At 38.6% G+C, this 16933-nt stretch overlaps 1 protein-coding gene across 3 annotated transcripts; it reads right to left on the bottom strand.

Annotated features, from left to right (window-relative positions):
- Positions 1-1760: 1760 nt before the first annotated feature.
- On the bottom strand, positions 1761-6978 carry LOC105052155 (uncharacterized). 3 transcript variants are annotated; one of them, XM_010932875.4, is made up of 3 exons: positions 6651-6978; positions 2462-5198; positions 1761-2350 (listed from the first exon to the last, which is right to left on the bottom strand). In XM_010932875.4, the coding sequence occupies exons 2-3, from the start codon at positions 4970-4972 to the stop codon at positions 2093-2095; spliced, it is 2769 nt and encodes a 922-aa protein (XP_010931177.1). In that variant the 5' UTR covers positions 4973-5198; positions 6651-6978; the 3' UTR covers positions 1761-2092. The 3 variants fall into 3 exon arrangements, with proteins under 3 accessions (XP_010931177.1, XP_019708672.1, XP_019708673.1); XM_019853113.3 differs by having other exon boundaries at positions 2462-5125; XM_019853114.3 differs by having other exon boundaries at positions 2462-4974.
- Between the last annotated feature and the right edge of the window lie 9955 nt (positions 6979-16933).

Raw genomic sequence — 16933 nt, 5'->3', positions numbered from 1 at the left:
TGCTCTAAAAATTCAGCATAGATCCGAGGGAGAGTTTTATCTAGAGAATAGGTGAATCTGGATCCCCTCAGACCCCTCTTTATGGCCGATATGGCCATATCTTCATTGAGATCCCTGACCTCAAGTGTGGCCGCATTAAATTGAGCAACAAAATCTCTCAACGTCTCTGTCTCACCTTGCTTAATAGAGAATAGACCGTCTGATGTTCGTGGCGGTCTTCGACTAGTGCTAAAGTGGGCCACGAAAAATTGTTCGAGTTGCTTAAAAGAGTTAATTCTCTCCAACTAAAGCTCAGAATACCAGGCTCGAGCAGCCTTCCAAATAGTTGTCGAGAAGTCGATGCATAAGAGGATGTCGGTTGCCCCCTGAATCATCATGAGAGTTTTATAGCTCTCCAAATAGTCGATCGGATTGATGGAGCCATCGTATGGCTCTATCTACGGCATCTTGAATCGAGACGGAATCGGTTCGTCCAGAATACGTTGACAAAGAGGCTGGACAATGTGAAAATCACAGTCTTTGGAGGACTTCCAACCTTCCACCTGAAATCAGATAAATCGACGATCGATCTCCTTGAACTTGCATTCATAGTTGTCAAACTGCCGTTGCCGAAAAAACCAAGGGTAGAACCCCCTGAAGAGCATAAAGATGGATAAGCAGAAAGCATCCGCGGCCTTTTCTCCTTCCTAATACTATGTGCACGAGAAGGAGAGGGAGAACGTCACGAATGATGGATGGCACAATGGGAGTGCCAAGAACGTGGCTCACCATCTCAATGAGAGTGTTGAAACAGTTGTCGCTCTAGAGAAGTGGAGGATGAACGTCGTGGTGGGCAACGGCTATGCCTAGATGGCACTGACTGAGCTACCGGCTCCTCCGCCGGCAGCTGCTGCTGCTGAGTTTGTTACTACTAGAGGTTTTGGACCGCCTTCGTTAATACATCCATTTGCTGCATAAGTGCAGTAATTTGCGTGTCCGTAGTGACCACAGGATGCGAAGAACTGAGCTCTGCCACTGGAGATGGAGGAGGAACATCTTTCCGATAGAAAGACTGTCTTACTGATCCTGTTGAGTGTTGAGCTCTGAATTTTGGCATGGTTGCTTGTATCCTTCTCCTACGTAGCACGCCAATCTGTTGCGGCCAATCTCCTATTGTGCCTGTCATTGAAGAAGAGCACCTACAAAAAAAGTCCTCACTGACCGAAATTATGTCCGATGGAGACCCTCCGATGTTGAAATTAGTGGGGAGTAGGGAACAGCAAATAAAAATTTTGAATACCAAAATTTCAGTCTAAAAGTATCTTATCAATGCTATTCATTTATCTTCTTTTTATAGATAATTCAGATGTAATCATCGAGCACGTGATCTCATTTTTTATGGCACTAAATTATCGGATCATAATCATGGAGTTAATGGATAATTTATACCTACTACTGATCGTGACACGTATTTGATAACCGTTTATAACTGTTAGATATGTAGATTCCATACATTTCGATCTTATGTGATCGTAGAAAGATAAACCGACTATATATATTGATAGATCCGAATGAGCATCGATCGATAGCTCTGATATACTGATGATCATCAGTCAGATATTAAGTCAGATATTAATTGAGTCATCGTAATTGTTCGTTGATGGTTGAAAATAACCGATTGTCGACCAATCAACTGATTATGAGTCGGCATACTGTGTTTATAAAATTGATCTATAGTCACAATCGAAGATCGGTTGAATTATCCCAACACAAAGATTATTTTCTAATAATGTAACATAACAAAAAGATTCCTTTTTTTTTCACCTTGAGAGCAATATTTTCCTGACTGCTGTTTATATTGATATAATACCTGCTGAGAGCGATATTTTTCTACAGCTGGTTATATTGATATACTACAACAACAACAACTTGTAACCCCGCAGTTTTCGGTCACACGCGGCTTTAAACTCCCCCAGCTGCGTTACCAAATGCTAGCAGATGGGAGACAGCTATAACTAGAGGCAGGTCCATTTGATTGTGTCACTAAATGGGAAGTAGCAGATAGAACTCAAAGCGCCTGCCAAGATGTTATGCCCATGCTAGCAGAGGGCAATTAAGCTCTTCCAACTGGGGAAAGAGGTGGACGGTTTGGTACATAATTTGCAGGAGCCTTCCCCACATTTTCAGAAAATATATGTTCCTGCAAGGACTCTGCTTCCATTGCACGGATAGTAGAATTCCTGCTGTGGAGAATAGCTATACAAATTGCAAAAGCCTGCAATGAAGCAATAGATGACCTGAAATCAACTGCATGTAGTCCCTCTTTGGAAGAAACCATACGGAAGGCATGCTTGCTTTCAGGAGACCCACCCTGAGAGAGATCAAGTTATACAATCCCAGTAAGTTCAACTGATAAAAATAGATTGGCAGCGAATTTATTCCTCCCCCAAGAAAAAGATAGATAAGATTAATTGGCATATACCTTAACGAACAATTCGAATTGGTGAGTACCATCAGTGCTGCAACTAGCATGGACTAAACACAAACTCCTTTTCTCTTGATTGTTCGTCAGGATCGTCAACATGCAGCCCTCATCCCAACCACCACAATCGCAAGCTCCACCTGATTTCCATCGTTGGATCAAGGGGGAGGGTCCTCCTTTATCTGGCAATCCATGAATCCCACTTGGGAGTATGGCTATGAATGTAGATAGCGATGAATTTTCATTATTCTTATCAACCTGCAGACCTTTTTCTGGGCGAAAATAACATATTTGTTCTGCCGAATTTGTCAGTGATGAATGCTTGCCATTGCCGCGGTGGATTGAATGAACACTCGAACCTTCTGGCATCTCTTGAGGATCCACTGTAATAATGGCGGCAAGCTCACTACTGAACAGGGAACCAGTAGATTCATGGCACGTCGGTGCCATCTCAGCACCAAACAAAACTAATTCCCTCAAAACAGAGTGACCCCTGGAATCATGACCGGCGAGCATGGAAGACGAAACCTTCAACTGGCCAAGGACATGAGAAAGCAGCCCATGCTTCTTACTCTTGCTTCCAGGGTTAATCCACACTCCGCTTTTCTTCTTGACTTCGTGAACGGAGAAAATTGTATAAATGCATTCGCAAGTGTCTTTCTTAGAGACACTTTTCTTACTCACTGTGGCTGCAAGAATATCACCGTCACTCGATGAGAACATAAACAAAGGTAGTCCATTCTTCCAAGCTAGTTGCAGAAGAGAGTGCCTTGTTGAAGCCAGCTGCCCCTCGTCTAGGAGTGATCCTCTGCTGCTATTGGGCATCTGACTTGACAAGTTCAAATTTTCCCTCGATTGCCAAGTGAAATTAATGCCTGTATCAGATGAGTTGCATGGCCCCTGTGTTGATGCTAAGTCTGCCCTCATCATAGACTTGTCAGTGTTTAGCTCATGAGAGTTACGAACAGGTGAAGCTGCGATTGGCACAGAAGAATAAATGTGGTGCTTTGGCTTAAGTATTGGGTCTAATATCCTCCTCAACGGGCTGTACCTACCTCTGTTATTTGCCGCTGCCTTATCACCATCAGACTTGTCTGGACAAGCCATTGATTTTGATTGTCGTACAGATGAACCTTCCCATGAGCTGCTGCCCATCAAAGTTGGACCAGCAACTGACAGATGGTGGGGCAATTTTCTTCCTGTTGCAGCAATTGCTTTTACTTCACCTCGTCCTGATTTATTAATTGTATTAACTAACTGCTCTGAAGAACTGCTAGTAAATTGGCCATGTTTCCCATTTCGGCCTTCTGGTTCAATGATTGAAACTTTGTTTTCTTGCAAAATGTTGCTGCCTGAATCAGGTTCATTGGTCGAAATGCTGCAGAGAAGTGGACATGAGCTGGGAACATGAGGAGATTCATGGGTGGTCTGGACATCCTCAGGAAAGCTACCTGAGAAACTGCTGCGGTATCTTTCTGCTGGCATTCCATCATTAGATATCAAGCAATCAAAGCTACTATGTCTCACACGAATACTGTGTCTGAGATGATCCCACATGCATTCCTTGTTCTGCAACAAAGTCAGGTATTGCTTTTGTTCTGTTTTCTTCGATCTACCATCTGCAGCCTCTACTGCCTTGTGTATAAAAGCCAAGGCATCATCACATTTGGAAGTTGAACAGGAAGTGCTAGAGTCTGGAGGTATGGACACGTTATGAGATGTGGCTTTTGAACCTGAATTTTGTCTCTTGTCTTTTGAATGCCCGAATGATGAACAGTTAGCAGTTGGACCACAATCTGCATCAAGATGCTGGTCATGTCCGGTAGAAAACTTTATGGCCGAAGTTCTTGAATCCTGAAAATCCATGACATCTTTCGGACTTCTCTTCTCCATCAACTGTGTTAGGCTTCCCAAAACAGATGGATTTTGATGACTATCCCTAGAAGCAGTTTGCTTCCTTCCAGGAATAGGGATACCTGTGCTTAAATGAGAGTGGATAGATGATCCAAATGCAGAAAATGATGAGGACCCGTTGCCACTACATGAAGAATTTTCACCTCTCCCATTTGCCACACGTTTCGTATGGGATATCCACTTCTCAAGAAGCCCCCAATCAAGAACTCCAAAATTTAGTGCCTTCGCCTGAATGTTATCTCCTCTCCTGATGTGCTGGAGATAACTTGGAACCTTTGACATGTGTTTGATCAGCTCTTCAGCTCGAACTGCCTTCCTACTAAGCCAAGGCTTTTGATAGCACCCAGAAGGCATTGAAGAGACTGAACTCACACTCAAAGCATGTTGATCTGAACCTATTGAGGCATTAAGCTTTGTGGTTTCCAAGGTCTTCTCCTCTCTCATTTTCATACTCCTGCTTCGTCTTGGGGTTAGCTCCATCTCCTTTGATGATTTTGCGAAGTGATGCTGAAGTGAGTTTCTCTTTTCTTGTGCATTATTCTCCATTACTCTGGTTTCCTCATGAGCTGCTTCATCTGCTTGTAATGCTGAAGCCATGACTATGAAGTTCGACACATGCAAAAAGGAATTCAACTATCAGCTCTCATGACAATATATAAAACTGCACCACCATTTCCTTTGATGAAGCGAAGAACAATTGGCAGACTCTCAGCTTATGAATCACTTGGACATGCTAGGACAGACAGGCTGCTGAACATATAAGCAGCAAGTTTGAGCATTACAAGTGGCAAAAAGGTTGCGATGCATCAGCATATGACAGTTCCTACAATACATTGACTAATCAGAAGAATGGGATCCATGCTAAACAACATTAGAATAGATTATCATAAAATCAATATTAGGGAGCAAATTTGAGCGACATAATTGTTGGTGGATTAAAACAGCCTCGAGATACGTGGCATCGTCATGCGAGATCAAAGAAATATGAATCTTAAAGCACCGGATCCCAACATACCAATTTACCTGTTGGCTGATTCAGCTCGATATTTTACCGAGCTGAATAAAAGACATCCTCATTTATTCTATCCGATCTTAGCTGACAAAGAAATATTCAGGTTGGGTATATATCAACCTGAACCCTGATACCTTTATCTGGGATGAATGTTATAGCATTTTTATTTCACCTCGATCATCTACCGAGATGAGCTATTATTGTGATGGATTTAACTATTCTACAAACACCACGGTGGTTTCTTCAACCAGACCACAGCCGGACACAATATCATATCCAGCTTATATGCACAGCTGTACGCCAGCTCATTTATAGATAGCTCTCTAACCACCTAACAAACTTCTCTAACGACCTAACAAACTTTAGAACGGTCTCCTCAACTTCCCTATAAATAGAAAATTAGGGATCCTCCATCGGTAAGTTCAACTCTCTGAAATTAGAAAAAATTCTGTCAGTAGAAAATTAAAACCAGATTCTTGGCTCCTACTCAATTCTCCTCCAGTTCCATCTGATTTCTTTTGCTCTTCCACTCTTTTTCACTTCTATTTTCAAGACTCAAACTGACTTAAGCATTGGAGGATCAAGAATCGGAGGATCCCCATCCGATTTCTTGATTGATTTTGCAGATTGGAAGAGTTCTCATGAGATCGCAAGAATTGCTCCAGCTCAATCTCACCCAAGTCGATCCTCTCTACTCCAAATTTCGAACCCTGCAACAATAATAATGACAACTGAAACAAAGTCAGAAGAACTCCACATATCACACTAGAGATTTTAGACATTATAGAGATCCTCGACGTGTTAGAATTTGGGGATATCAAGATGCCTTCAAATCTCAAAAGAGATCCATCCCACCCTCCACCCACCTACAAAATATAGAGATTTAGCCTCCATGTGAAATTGTATACAAAGATATAAAACCCATCCTTAGCAAACGTTCAAGACAATTCCTCTTGATTTACTACAAACAGATAAATCCAATCTGATCACCATCCCAACAAATCCTTGTCGAAGGCTGGATCAAGTTTCTGCATCCAATCATCCTGGGTATGTTTCCCCTTTTTCCAATCCACTACTTAAACCAAACCCATCCTCACAGAATAATTGAAGAAGAACGGCACTAAGACATGCTAACTATGGAACATTGATACAAGAATCCCAAGCAAACAGTACAAGCAGTTGAAGGAATACCCGGTGAGAAACATAGCAGAAGCATGATCAATTAACTATAACAGAAATCGAGACAGGAGAGAGAAGTCATACCGTAGAGTGTGCAGACCAAATCAGGTAGCCTTGGGAGGGAGGAAGGAAGAGACTGCAATGCAGCAGGATCTAGACACTAAGGCAACTCTTCTAATCTCTCTCTATCCCCTTCTCCTAGGAAATTAGCTGGGCCTGCTTCCCATAGGGAAGATCAGGACGAGCAGAGACTGGCTCTCGTTCCAGGTCTCTGGAATCACCTAAGAGAACAGGACGAATGAGAGAGACAAGGGGCATGAGTTCACAGGGGAGTGTGTTTCGTTGGGAATTTGGGATTGTGATTTGGGGATTCTTCTTCCCTTGCTGTGTGTGAAGTGGGAAAGAAAAGGACGCGTTGCAGCCTTGCAGATACGGGTGCGGCTCCCGGAAAGACCGACGTTACGTGGCTATCGGCTCCTCTTGCTTGGGCCCATCCCGGACTTATGATAAGGGACCAAATCGATGGATCCGGACTCCGAGGCCAGGGATCTGTCCGTGAGCCGAACAAAAATCATACGAGATAGATATTATAAAAAATTAAAATATTTTTTTATTTTTAATATATAATAATATATATTATACGATCATATGATATATATTAAAAATATAATCAAATAATATATATTATAAATTTTTTTGATACACATCTAACAATGATATAATACATACAGCTAAATTGATACATAGTTTACCGAACTTAGTATTCATCAGTTTACAGTATATGACTAGTTGATATACATCTAGTAAAATATACATCTAACATTTCCATACACACCTTTAGATAAAGTGATATGTATTTTCAAAATATAGTATTTATCAATTTACAGTATATGAGCAAATGATACATACTAAATAGCTCATTGATACATACTGTAAGCTTTTTTGATACATACTTAGTAATTATTCAATACAAACCTCAGGATCCTTTCTTCTCTTCCAAATTTTTTTTCTTTTCTAAGATTTTTACATCTAAAAATTTACGAAAACTGTATATCGTTTCATCTAGAGGTGTGTATTGGAACGTCAGATTAATATTTTGTTAGATGTGTATCAACTGATCATACACTGTATATTAGTGAATACTAAGTTCAGTAAACTATATATTAATTTATCTGTAAGTATGTATTAGATCGTTACTGTGTATATATCAAAAAAGCTTCCAATATGTATCAATAAACTATCTAGTATATATTATTTATTGATGTGCTGCATATCGATAAATGTTATATTTTGAAAACAGTATATCGCTTTATCTAGAAGTGTGTACTGGGACGTTGGATGAATATTTTACTACATGTGTATTAATTAGTTATATATTCTGTATTGATGAAACTAAATTTAGTAAACTATGTATCAATTTAGCTATAGATGTGTATTAGATCGTTGCTGGATGTGTATCAAAAAAAATTTACAGTATGTATCACTTGATTATATATTTAATGTGTATCATATAATTATATAATATATATTATTTTATATTAAAAATAAAAAAATATATTTTAATTATAAAATTAATAATTTTATTAATAAAAAATTTAATTTTTAAATTTATATTTTAAAATTAATATTAAGAGATACATGACGTAAAGCACGCATCATGTGATCTTTTATAGTGCCCGCCCCATATGATTTTTGTTGGAACGCTTCACGCGCCACCTTTGCTTCCCGTGACGATGACGAATACCGATCACGGGGTCTTATCAGCTAATTTAATATCAATTGCAATCTGGTATCTCCCATAAAAATACCGATTTAATAACTATTTTATGTTATTAGTTAGTCAATACATAGTTATTCCTAATTATTACAATAGGAATAAAGTTCAAACACCGTATCAAGATTTTATTAGACACCGAATAATCATTATTGTCAGATTTATAATTTAATGCAGAGACAGCAAATATTTAAAAACTCCATCTCCTATGACAATTACATACTCTATTTTGATAAGCACAACTCGTATCTAACAAACGCTAGCTACATGGAGTTCATATGTTCTGTTTCTTTTTGCGTGTTGATGTAAGTTTACTGTCATCTTAACTTATATATATAAATAGTAGGGAAGAGACTAATAGCAGTCTGTCATGTTTAGCTAACAGTGTAAGGTACCAATAGTTGGTATCTATTGTTCATATGAGTTAAATCATTCACAGATTGGTTTGTAAGGGTCTATGAACTGGTTCCTGTATTCTTTTTAGGTTTAATGAAAGCTTTTAGCTCTTGATTGTTGCCCAAAAAGAAATGCTGTCTGCATGGACTTGTATATACGATGTTGCTTGAGTAAATTGCAGTGTTGTCTACTGGGAAGCATTCTACTATTTATTTCTTTCACCCAAGATCAAGAATAATTATAAAGAGAGAACAGTTTTCTTTCTTTATTTTTTCGGAGCGAGCTCATGCCCTTTCACATTGCTTAATGAAGGTACTACCTCCATGCTTATTTCTGAGCAAAGCTATGGTAACAGACAAAACAACAAATCCAATACCAAAACATTACATAATGATGTGTTCGATCGGAGGATCATTATCGGCGAGCGCCTATCATGGTACAAGTTGATGATTCTTCGTTACAAATTAACCAACCAAGCCAGCAACTTGCCACAGCTTGGGCTTGAATTTAACTGCCTCTAACTTGTGTGCAGCTGAAGTAACGAGACAATGGATGCGATCACACCGACTCCAACGCACCAGAGTTCATCAGAACTTGAGTAACTGGACAAGGTACTGACCTAAGCCGTCAGTATGAGTTTTGAGTCGGGTTTTTGATTTGAACCCTACTTAAGCCGGATCAGCAATTTTTTTTTTTTTTCTTTATGAAAACATCTTCTTTGTTACACAAGTTGTTGGTTTAACACACTAAATGAGTGGTTAACCTAACCCGTAGATGTGATCAAATAAATGTCTCGATCCTGAAGAATACCAGATACTCCAATTCAGTAATCCATCACAGCTCCATGTAACAATCAACGGTGACAACTCCAATCACCGACCTGATTGATGCATAGAAAGGGGTTGATTGAACTGGACAGCAATTTGAGAGAAAAAGCAAAACTTGATCAAGATGCTGTTCTTTTCTATTTTCGGTTCCTTTACTGAAACATCTTTTTATAAAGTTAAACTGTATATGATGTACTTATTTTGTCGGATCTGATTCATACTATCAATATGTGTGCAGCGAGTAACCCTTCTATATCCCACATGACAGCTGACGCCTGTTTACTTTTGCTTGTTCGCATAATCGAGAATCCAGCTTTGCTTGGAACGAAAGTTCTTCTCACACTAATCCCATGATTTGAACATAGTTTCTCTCTCCTTTCGTAATTTTTTTTTTCTTTTTTTAAAGTATCTTTTGACAATTCACAATACAACAGGTGCCTGCTTGCATCCTAGGATCTAAGCATTAGCTCCGTTTTTTTTTTTTTTTTTTGGTACACATAGCTGTTATTTTTCACTCGAGAGTGGTCATCAGTGAGATAAAATAAAAAAAGAAAGAAAGAAACGTCAAGATTTAAACTGAATCCGGACGTGTTACAAGAACTTTTGCTCCAAGAAATATGTTGTGTGATGATGAAGAGAAACCGTTAATGATGAAAGGTAACACTGAGCGCGACGTCAAAGTTTTGTTGTGCTATACGTGGTATGATTGCTCATGTTTTTGGCATGATAAGCAAGAGATGACAGACCATCTTTTTTCGATCCTTTCATAGCCCGCTATTGCCGGATTTTTCAAGCTTGATGGGACCACACTATACATCAAGCTCAAAGGAGAAGTCTTGCTTTGATACGCTATGTCGAGGAACCCAGAAGATTGGGAGAGAGAGAAAAAAAAAAAAAAAAAAAGGACTTCAAAGTCTATGTAAGGTTGAAAGCAGCACACTCGTGTAGCCTACAGCGATGGCGCCATTGCAATGATGCCGCCAATTCCTCTCTAGAGAATCCTAAGACGAGGAACACCACAAAGGATGCTACGCCGGAGCTACAGGCGTGGATTACCAAACAAAGGAAGATGGCCAAACATGTCGCGATCTCTTGGGCATAGACAGAACTTTTTTGACATTTGGTTCCTGATTATGGTACAATTAAACTATTCAAAAGGGTTACAAACATGTTTGATTGAAAAAATTTGGACTCAAGAGTAAAAATAAAAATGAATAATTTCTATCCCAACCATTTGGTAGAGAAGATTTTCATTCATATCCCAATTTTGATAGGAATGAAAATATTTCAATCTTTCAAAATCTAATCTCTATTCTCTTTAAGTATTTAAATTTTATTCTGATCCTAATTTCGGCCATAAATCAAATAGGTGAGGGAATATGGCAATTCCAATTTCATTCCCGTCCATTTTGCTCTCGGTTCCAATCGTGAACCCAATGTGCCCTAAATATGTACGATAAGCTCAAGTTCATTGCTCTTTCATCCTTCTTGCTGTTGTTTTATGATTGGAATGACAATGGATCTTGTACTTTTACATCCAATTGATAGACACCTATTCCAATGCTCATTAGGTTATTGCTTAAATGCTTAATTTTGTTGTGGAACATATAGGGGAAGAAACCGAACTCCGGCAAATCATAGTTTCTCTACAATGCTCCAATCAAAATCATCTTTATATTGTACAATGTGTATGATTTGGTAAGACAGCATATATTTTTTTTTAAGAAAGATGGAGACTAACAGCACATCATCATTAGTAATCAGATCTATTAATGTAAAAGTAAAATTTATAACTAAGAAGAATATATAGATTAACAGGCATTTTGACAAGCACATCCAACGACACCTAGGAGAGTGCACCTTCTCGAGCTACAAAGGATCTCATCATTTTCCGTTTCAAGTTTCTCGTGTGCTAAGATGGTGACATGGTACGGGCTGGAGGTGGCCCCGATCATAACCACCACGACGTGCACCGTGTGGGTTATGGGTTACCATGCTCGGGTCTGGTGTGAAGCAATTGGATTGAATAGCAATCACCTATTGCTGTCATGAGCACCGTTTGAAAGAGAAAGCTTAACCCACTTGATTTGCAAACTGATCAAGACATTAGAAGACCTAGCAACCTTTACGTTTAACAGTAAAGAATTGTTTCTTATGGAGGAGACTCTTCATCGTAGTAGAGGATGAATGAATTTGTACCGAATGGAACATCCTTGAAATGTTTCTAATCTGCAAGTGTTATTTTGAGGTTCATGCGGTGAATGGTATTAATTATAACATATATGGTCAAGTTTCAAAGGGACAAATTTTCTCTTGCACCACGTAATGGCGCAGCCCATCAATCATAGGTGCTCCTTTCTATGGGCCACGAGAATGAACCTCTGATCGATGTAGTGCACCATATGGAAAAAATTATTGGTTAAGAGTTTTCTAACACGTATATGTTAGACCATCTAATAAAAAGTCATCATTCTTATTAAAAAATAAAAAAAATAGACAATCACCGTATCATCCAAACAATATGAGCTCTTTTCATTCAAATTTTTCAACTAAAATTGAATAATATTGAATAGATGATATAATAATTTTTGTATTGAATATTCTAACATACATGTGATAGAATGGTTCTAACCAAGAATATCTTGTCGCATGGTATACATATTGAGGGATATAATTTCAGAAAAAAAAAGTAATCTTCTTTTGACTCCAATTAAAAGAAAAAAAAAATTGAATAAGATACTACATTTGTAAGGTCTTTCTTTACTTGAATAATTGATTAATAGAAAGGATAGGAGGGAATGCATGCTTCTCCCATCTTCTCTGTGGTGGGAGAAGTAGAGGGGTCGTTCTCGTGGCTGGCCCTACTGCGCTCTCTTTAAGGTTCGCTCTTGAGAGATGGGCCCGATTGGAGTGCTTAAACCTGTCCACGTCGGAAAGAACTCTAGAAGATGAATTTCTCCAACAACAATGAAATGACCCAACATTAGGATCCAACAAGCTGAAGCGGTCTAACAACTGCGGGAGGAAAATCACAAAGATCTAATCTATAGTAAATAATATCTTTGCTACTGCTCAGATTTGTTTGCCGTCATCTCCCCTCCTCCTCCACGAAAATTTTGACTAGAAATCTTCTTTGAGTTCCAAATTCAAGAACGAGAATAGCTCTAATTCATTTGGCAAGAGCCATCGGTCATCTAGTCGTCTTCACTCCAACGAGCCAATACTCTGCAATCTTGATAAAAATGTACACATCCTTTATAACGTCAAGATACATTAAATTCTGAGCCTTGCAAACTCAGAAGGCCCTCGGTAATTGGTCTACCACTTCTGCAATTAATGATCTGATAGCCCTTTATTCGAACATCATGTAGATCGCAGTTTAGTCGAGGATGAGAGTATGCCACAAATATCTAAGCCCATGGCAAAACTTATGGTTAGGGAATCTTTTTGATTTTTGAATGAAAAGGAGGCAAAGAATGCCATCCAGAATTTTCAGGAAAAGAATCGAAAAATAGAAGGACAATACAACCTCCTACCGGACAGCCTACCATAGGATTTCAACAAGAATCCATGTAATTTTCAATCCCCAATAGTTACTCAGTGTCTATAAAGCACAAGATTCCAGCCACAACTGCTTTGTTTCAAATCTGCTAAAACTCAAACAAGAGTTCTGATTATTGGAGGTGAATGCTAGGACGAAGATAGTCTAAATGATAGTCTATTATTTTTGGAGGCAGCCCCCAATGTCTAAAGGATAGTCTGTTATTTTTGGATTTTATTTCTACACTTGGACTGGTGGATCTTGATTCGAAAGGAAGAGATTTCACCTGGAGCAATAGAAGAGAACATCCCTCTCTTGCAAGGCTTGACAGATTCTTATCGCCAGTAGAATGGGAAGACCTCTTCTCAGCTTCATTTCAGAAGGTTTTGCCACAATCTTCATCCAATCATATACCTAATGTCTTGGACTATAATTTTAATTTTCAGTGCTCAAGAATCTTCAGATTTAAGGCTTGGTGGATTAAGGAACCTGATTTGGAGTCCATCATGCATAATTCATGGAAGAGCATCAGGGGTGAGCCCAACCTGACGGTAGCTTGGGTGATCAACCTAAGGACGTTGAGATCAGATCTAAAACATTGGGCTGCATCTAAGAGCATCACTAATAAAGTTTTAAAAGAAAAAACCCACCATAACATTGAACTGCTTGATAGAAAAGAGGAAGTTTCTGATTTGTCACCCCCAGACTTTGAATCTAGAAAGATCTTGAGATAATCTCTAGATGATATCTACTATAAAGAAGAGCTCTATTGGAGACAATAGTTCAAAATTACTTGGCTCAAAGAAGGAGACCGCAACACCTCCTTTTTTCACAAAATCACCTTAAGTAGAAAGAGAAGGAGCAGAATTACATCGCTTTGGGATGATAGTATAGAACTTCACAATCAAGAACATACAGCCACCAGGTTGTACTGCTACTTCAAGGATCTGTTTGGTCACTATTCTCCATCTCGATTCTTCTTTGACTGGAATCGGTTGTATGGAACTCCACAAGTTGATCTTAGCATGTTAGATAAGGCTTTCTCACTTGAGGAGATCAAGAAAACAGTGTTCACTTTTGGTGATATGAAAACACCCAGACCCGATGGCTTCTTGTTTGCTTTCTTTAAACGATTTTGGAACTTAATCAGTAATGATCTTCTGTGTTTGTTTGATGCTTTCCATAAAGGCACCTTAGAACTCTTTAGGCTTAACTATGCTTTTATTTCACTCATCCTCAAGAAGGAAGGTGCTCTCACTGCTCGTGATTTTAGACCGATTAGTCTTCTCAAGGGTCTTTACAAAATCATCTCAAAGGTTCATGCTGAAAGATTGGCCAAGTGTCTTCCCCGACTTGTTGATGAATCTCAATAAGCTTTTATTAAGGGAAGATCAATTGTAGAGAACTTCTTGAGGGCTCATGAGATGCTGGCCTACTGTAGAAGATCGAGTCATAAAAGTGTGTTTTGCAAACTAGATTTTGAGAAGGCTTTTGGCAAGATCAATTGAAATTTTCGTTTTGCAGTTCTTCGGGCTAGGGGGTTTTCTAAGGTATGGATTGGTTGGATCTATAGCATGTTATCTTCAACATCAATTGCAGTCCTCATAAATGGAACATCGGGGAATTGGATTACATGTAGATAAGGTCTAAGGCAAGGTGACCCTTTATCCCTAGCACTATTCATTCTTGTCATTGATGTTTTGTCCACTTTGCTTAAAAAGGCAGGAACAATTAGGTTGGTCGAAGGGATTAGATCTAATAGCAATTTCAGAGGCATCAAGTGTTTGCAATTTGCGGATGATATGATCCTATTTTATGCTAGTAAGAAACTTAGTGTAATTGCAGCGAAGGCAATCTTTTTGACTTTCAAAGGAGCTTCAGGACTAAAAATCAACTTCCATAAAAGTTTTATGGTGTGCATGAATACGCTAGATGCTGAAGCGGAGTCATTTGCATAGTTAATGAATTGCAAAAGAGAGGTGTTTCCATTCACCTACCTTGGTCTTCCATTATATGGTCAGAAAATGCTAAAGTACTGCTGGTTGCTTTTGTTGGAGAAAATCCATCCAAGGTTAGCTATTTGGAAAGATAGATTCCTCTCTTGGGGCAATCGAGTTATTCTGACTAATTTTATGATAACTGCCCTACCATCATACTACATGTCAGTATTTAAACTTCCTAGTTGGGTGCTTAAGAAGATAGACCAATTGTGACATGCCTTGTTGTAGAGGGGACAGGGAAAAGTTAGTGGATTTCATTACTTAGTGAACTGGGACTGTATTTGTAGATCTAAAAAATAAGATAACTTAGGAATCAAGAATATTGAACAAATAAATCGTGCACTGTTAGCAAAATGGGCTTTGAAAATTCATGGCACGTTCTGAATCTCCTTGGTGGAAGCAAATCAAGCAAGCTTACTATATTAAGAAGAAATTCAACAGCAGAGTCAAAAAGAGTTTCAAAAGAATGTCTCTAGTTTGAAAGGATATTAGTACACAACTCAAGGCCTATTGGAATTGTCTCTCCTTTAAACTGGGAGATGGCTCACAAATTAGATTCTGAGAGGATATTTGGTGTGGACCTACTACTTTGGATGATCTTTTCAAGGAGCTTTATATGCAAGCTATCAATCAAAATTGTTTGGTAGCATCACAATGGTCAAAAAAAAAAAATTGGTTTGAAATATCAAACTATAAGATCCTCTTACTCTTCTCCAATTATCCAAAGCAATTGGAAATGCTCAAAGGATGCTTGGCAGATGTTTGGCCTTCGCGAATAGCGGATGTCCCAACATAGAAACTCACCTCTAATGGTTTGTTTTCTGTGAATTTATTATCTAAATTCATAAATAATAGTAGATTGCTTTGCTCTTACTATAAAGTTATTTGGAAAGCTGCAATACTAAAGAAAGTGAAAGTGTTCTTATGGCTCGTCCTTCGAAATCGACTCCATACTGGAGAGGTGTTGATCAAAAAAATTGGTTAGGTAGTTTCGGTTGTCCCCTCTGTGGAGCCAACTCGAAAACTATCTCTTATCTTTTGATCAGATGCCCTTTTATCCGTTCTATTTAGATGGCATTAAAAGTTCAGCTGAATATTAAAGGATGGCCCCAAACTTTGCATGCTACGTGGATTGATTGGAGAAAAAAAAAATCGACAAATCCAGAAGAAAAACTACAGTTCAACTAATAGCTACACGCTGCTGGGAGATTTGACGTGGACGGATCTTAAGGATCTTTTTGAAGAGAAACTATTCTAAATATGTCATTCTACAAAAAATTTTGCATTCATTTTGTTATTGGGGTCGCTTAGGGGCTCCTAAGAGCTAGGATGGTCATAAAAAGCTACGGAGGAATCTACAAACTCTTCTTCAGCATATGTCAGTTTAAATTTTTTTTTTTTTGAGTTCCATGCATCCATATGCCCTTGTTTCATCGGTTGTGATACGATGCTACTAAGAGATTGCAAATTTGGAAGTTGATGTTTTAGGTATTTCAGGCTACAATTGCATAGGAGCCCCTATTTTCAGATTTTCAATAGCATTGCTTAATTTTGTGCGTCTTATATGAGGTTTCCGGTTGTGTACAATTAAACTACACTCTGAGTTGAATACCCCGGTTTTGTTTGTATGTTTCTTGGGGGTTTTGGTTGACTACCCTGTTTTGTTTGGTTTATGGAGAATGTTTACTCCCCTTGTTGTACATTCTTTTACTACTCTCTATTAATAAAATCTAGGTGGCTGTCTTGCCTCCTATTACATCCAAAAAGGAATGCTGGGACAAAGATCCAAAACTCATCGACATTGAAATCGGAAGATGTGGATGATGCAT

The sequence above is a fragment of the Elaeis guineensis genome, chromosome 10, assembly GCF_000442705.2.
Source record: "Elaeis guineensis isolate ETL-2024a chromosome 10, EG11, whole genome shotgun sequence".
Lineage (NCBI taxonomy): Eukaryota > Viridiplantae > Streptophyta > Magnoliopsida > Arecales > Arecaceae > Elaeis > Elaeis guineensis.
The sequence above is the reverse complement of the archived record's forward strand: the minus strand, read 5'-3'. Positions and strand labels throughout refer to the sequence as shown.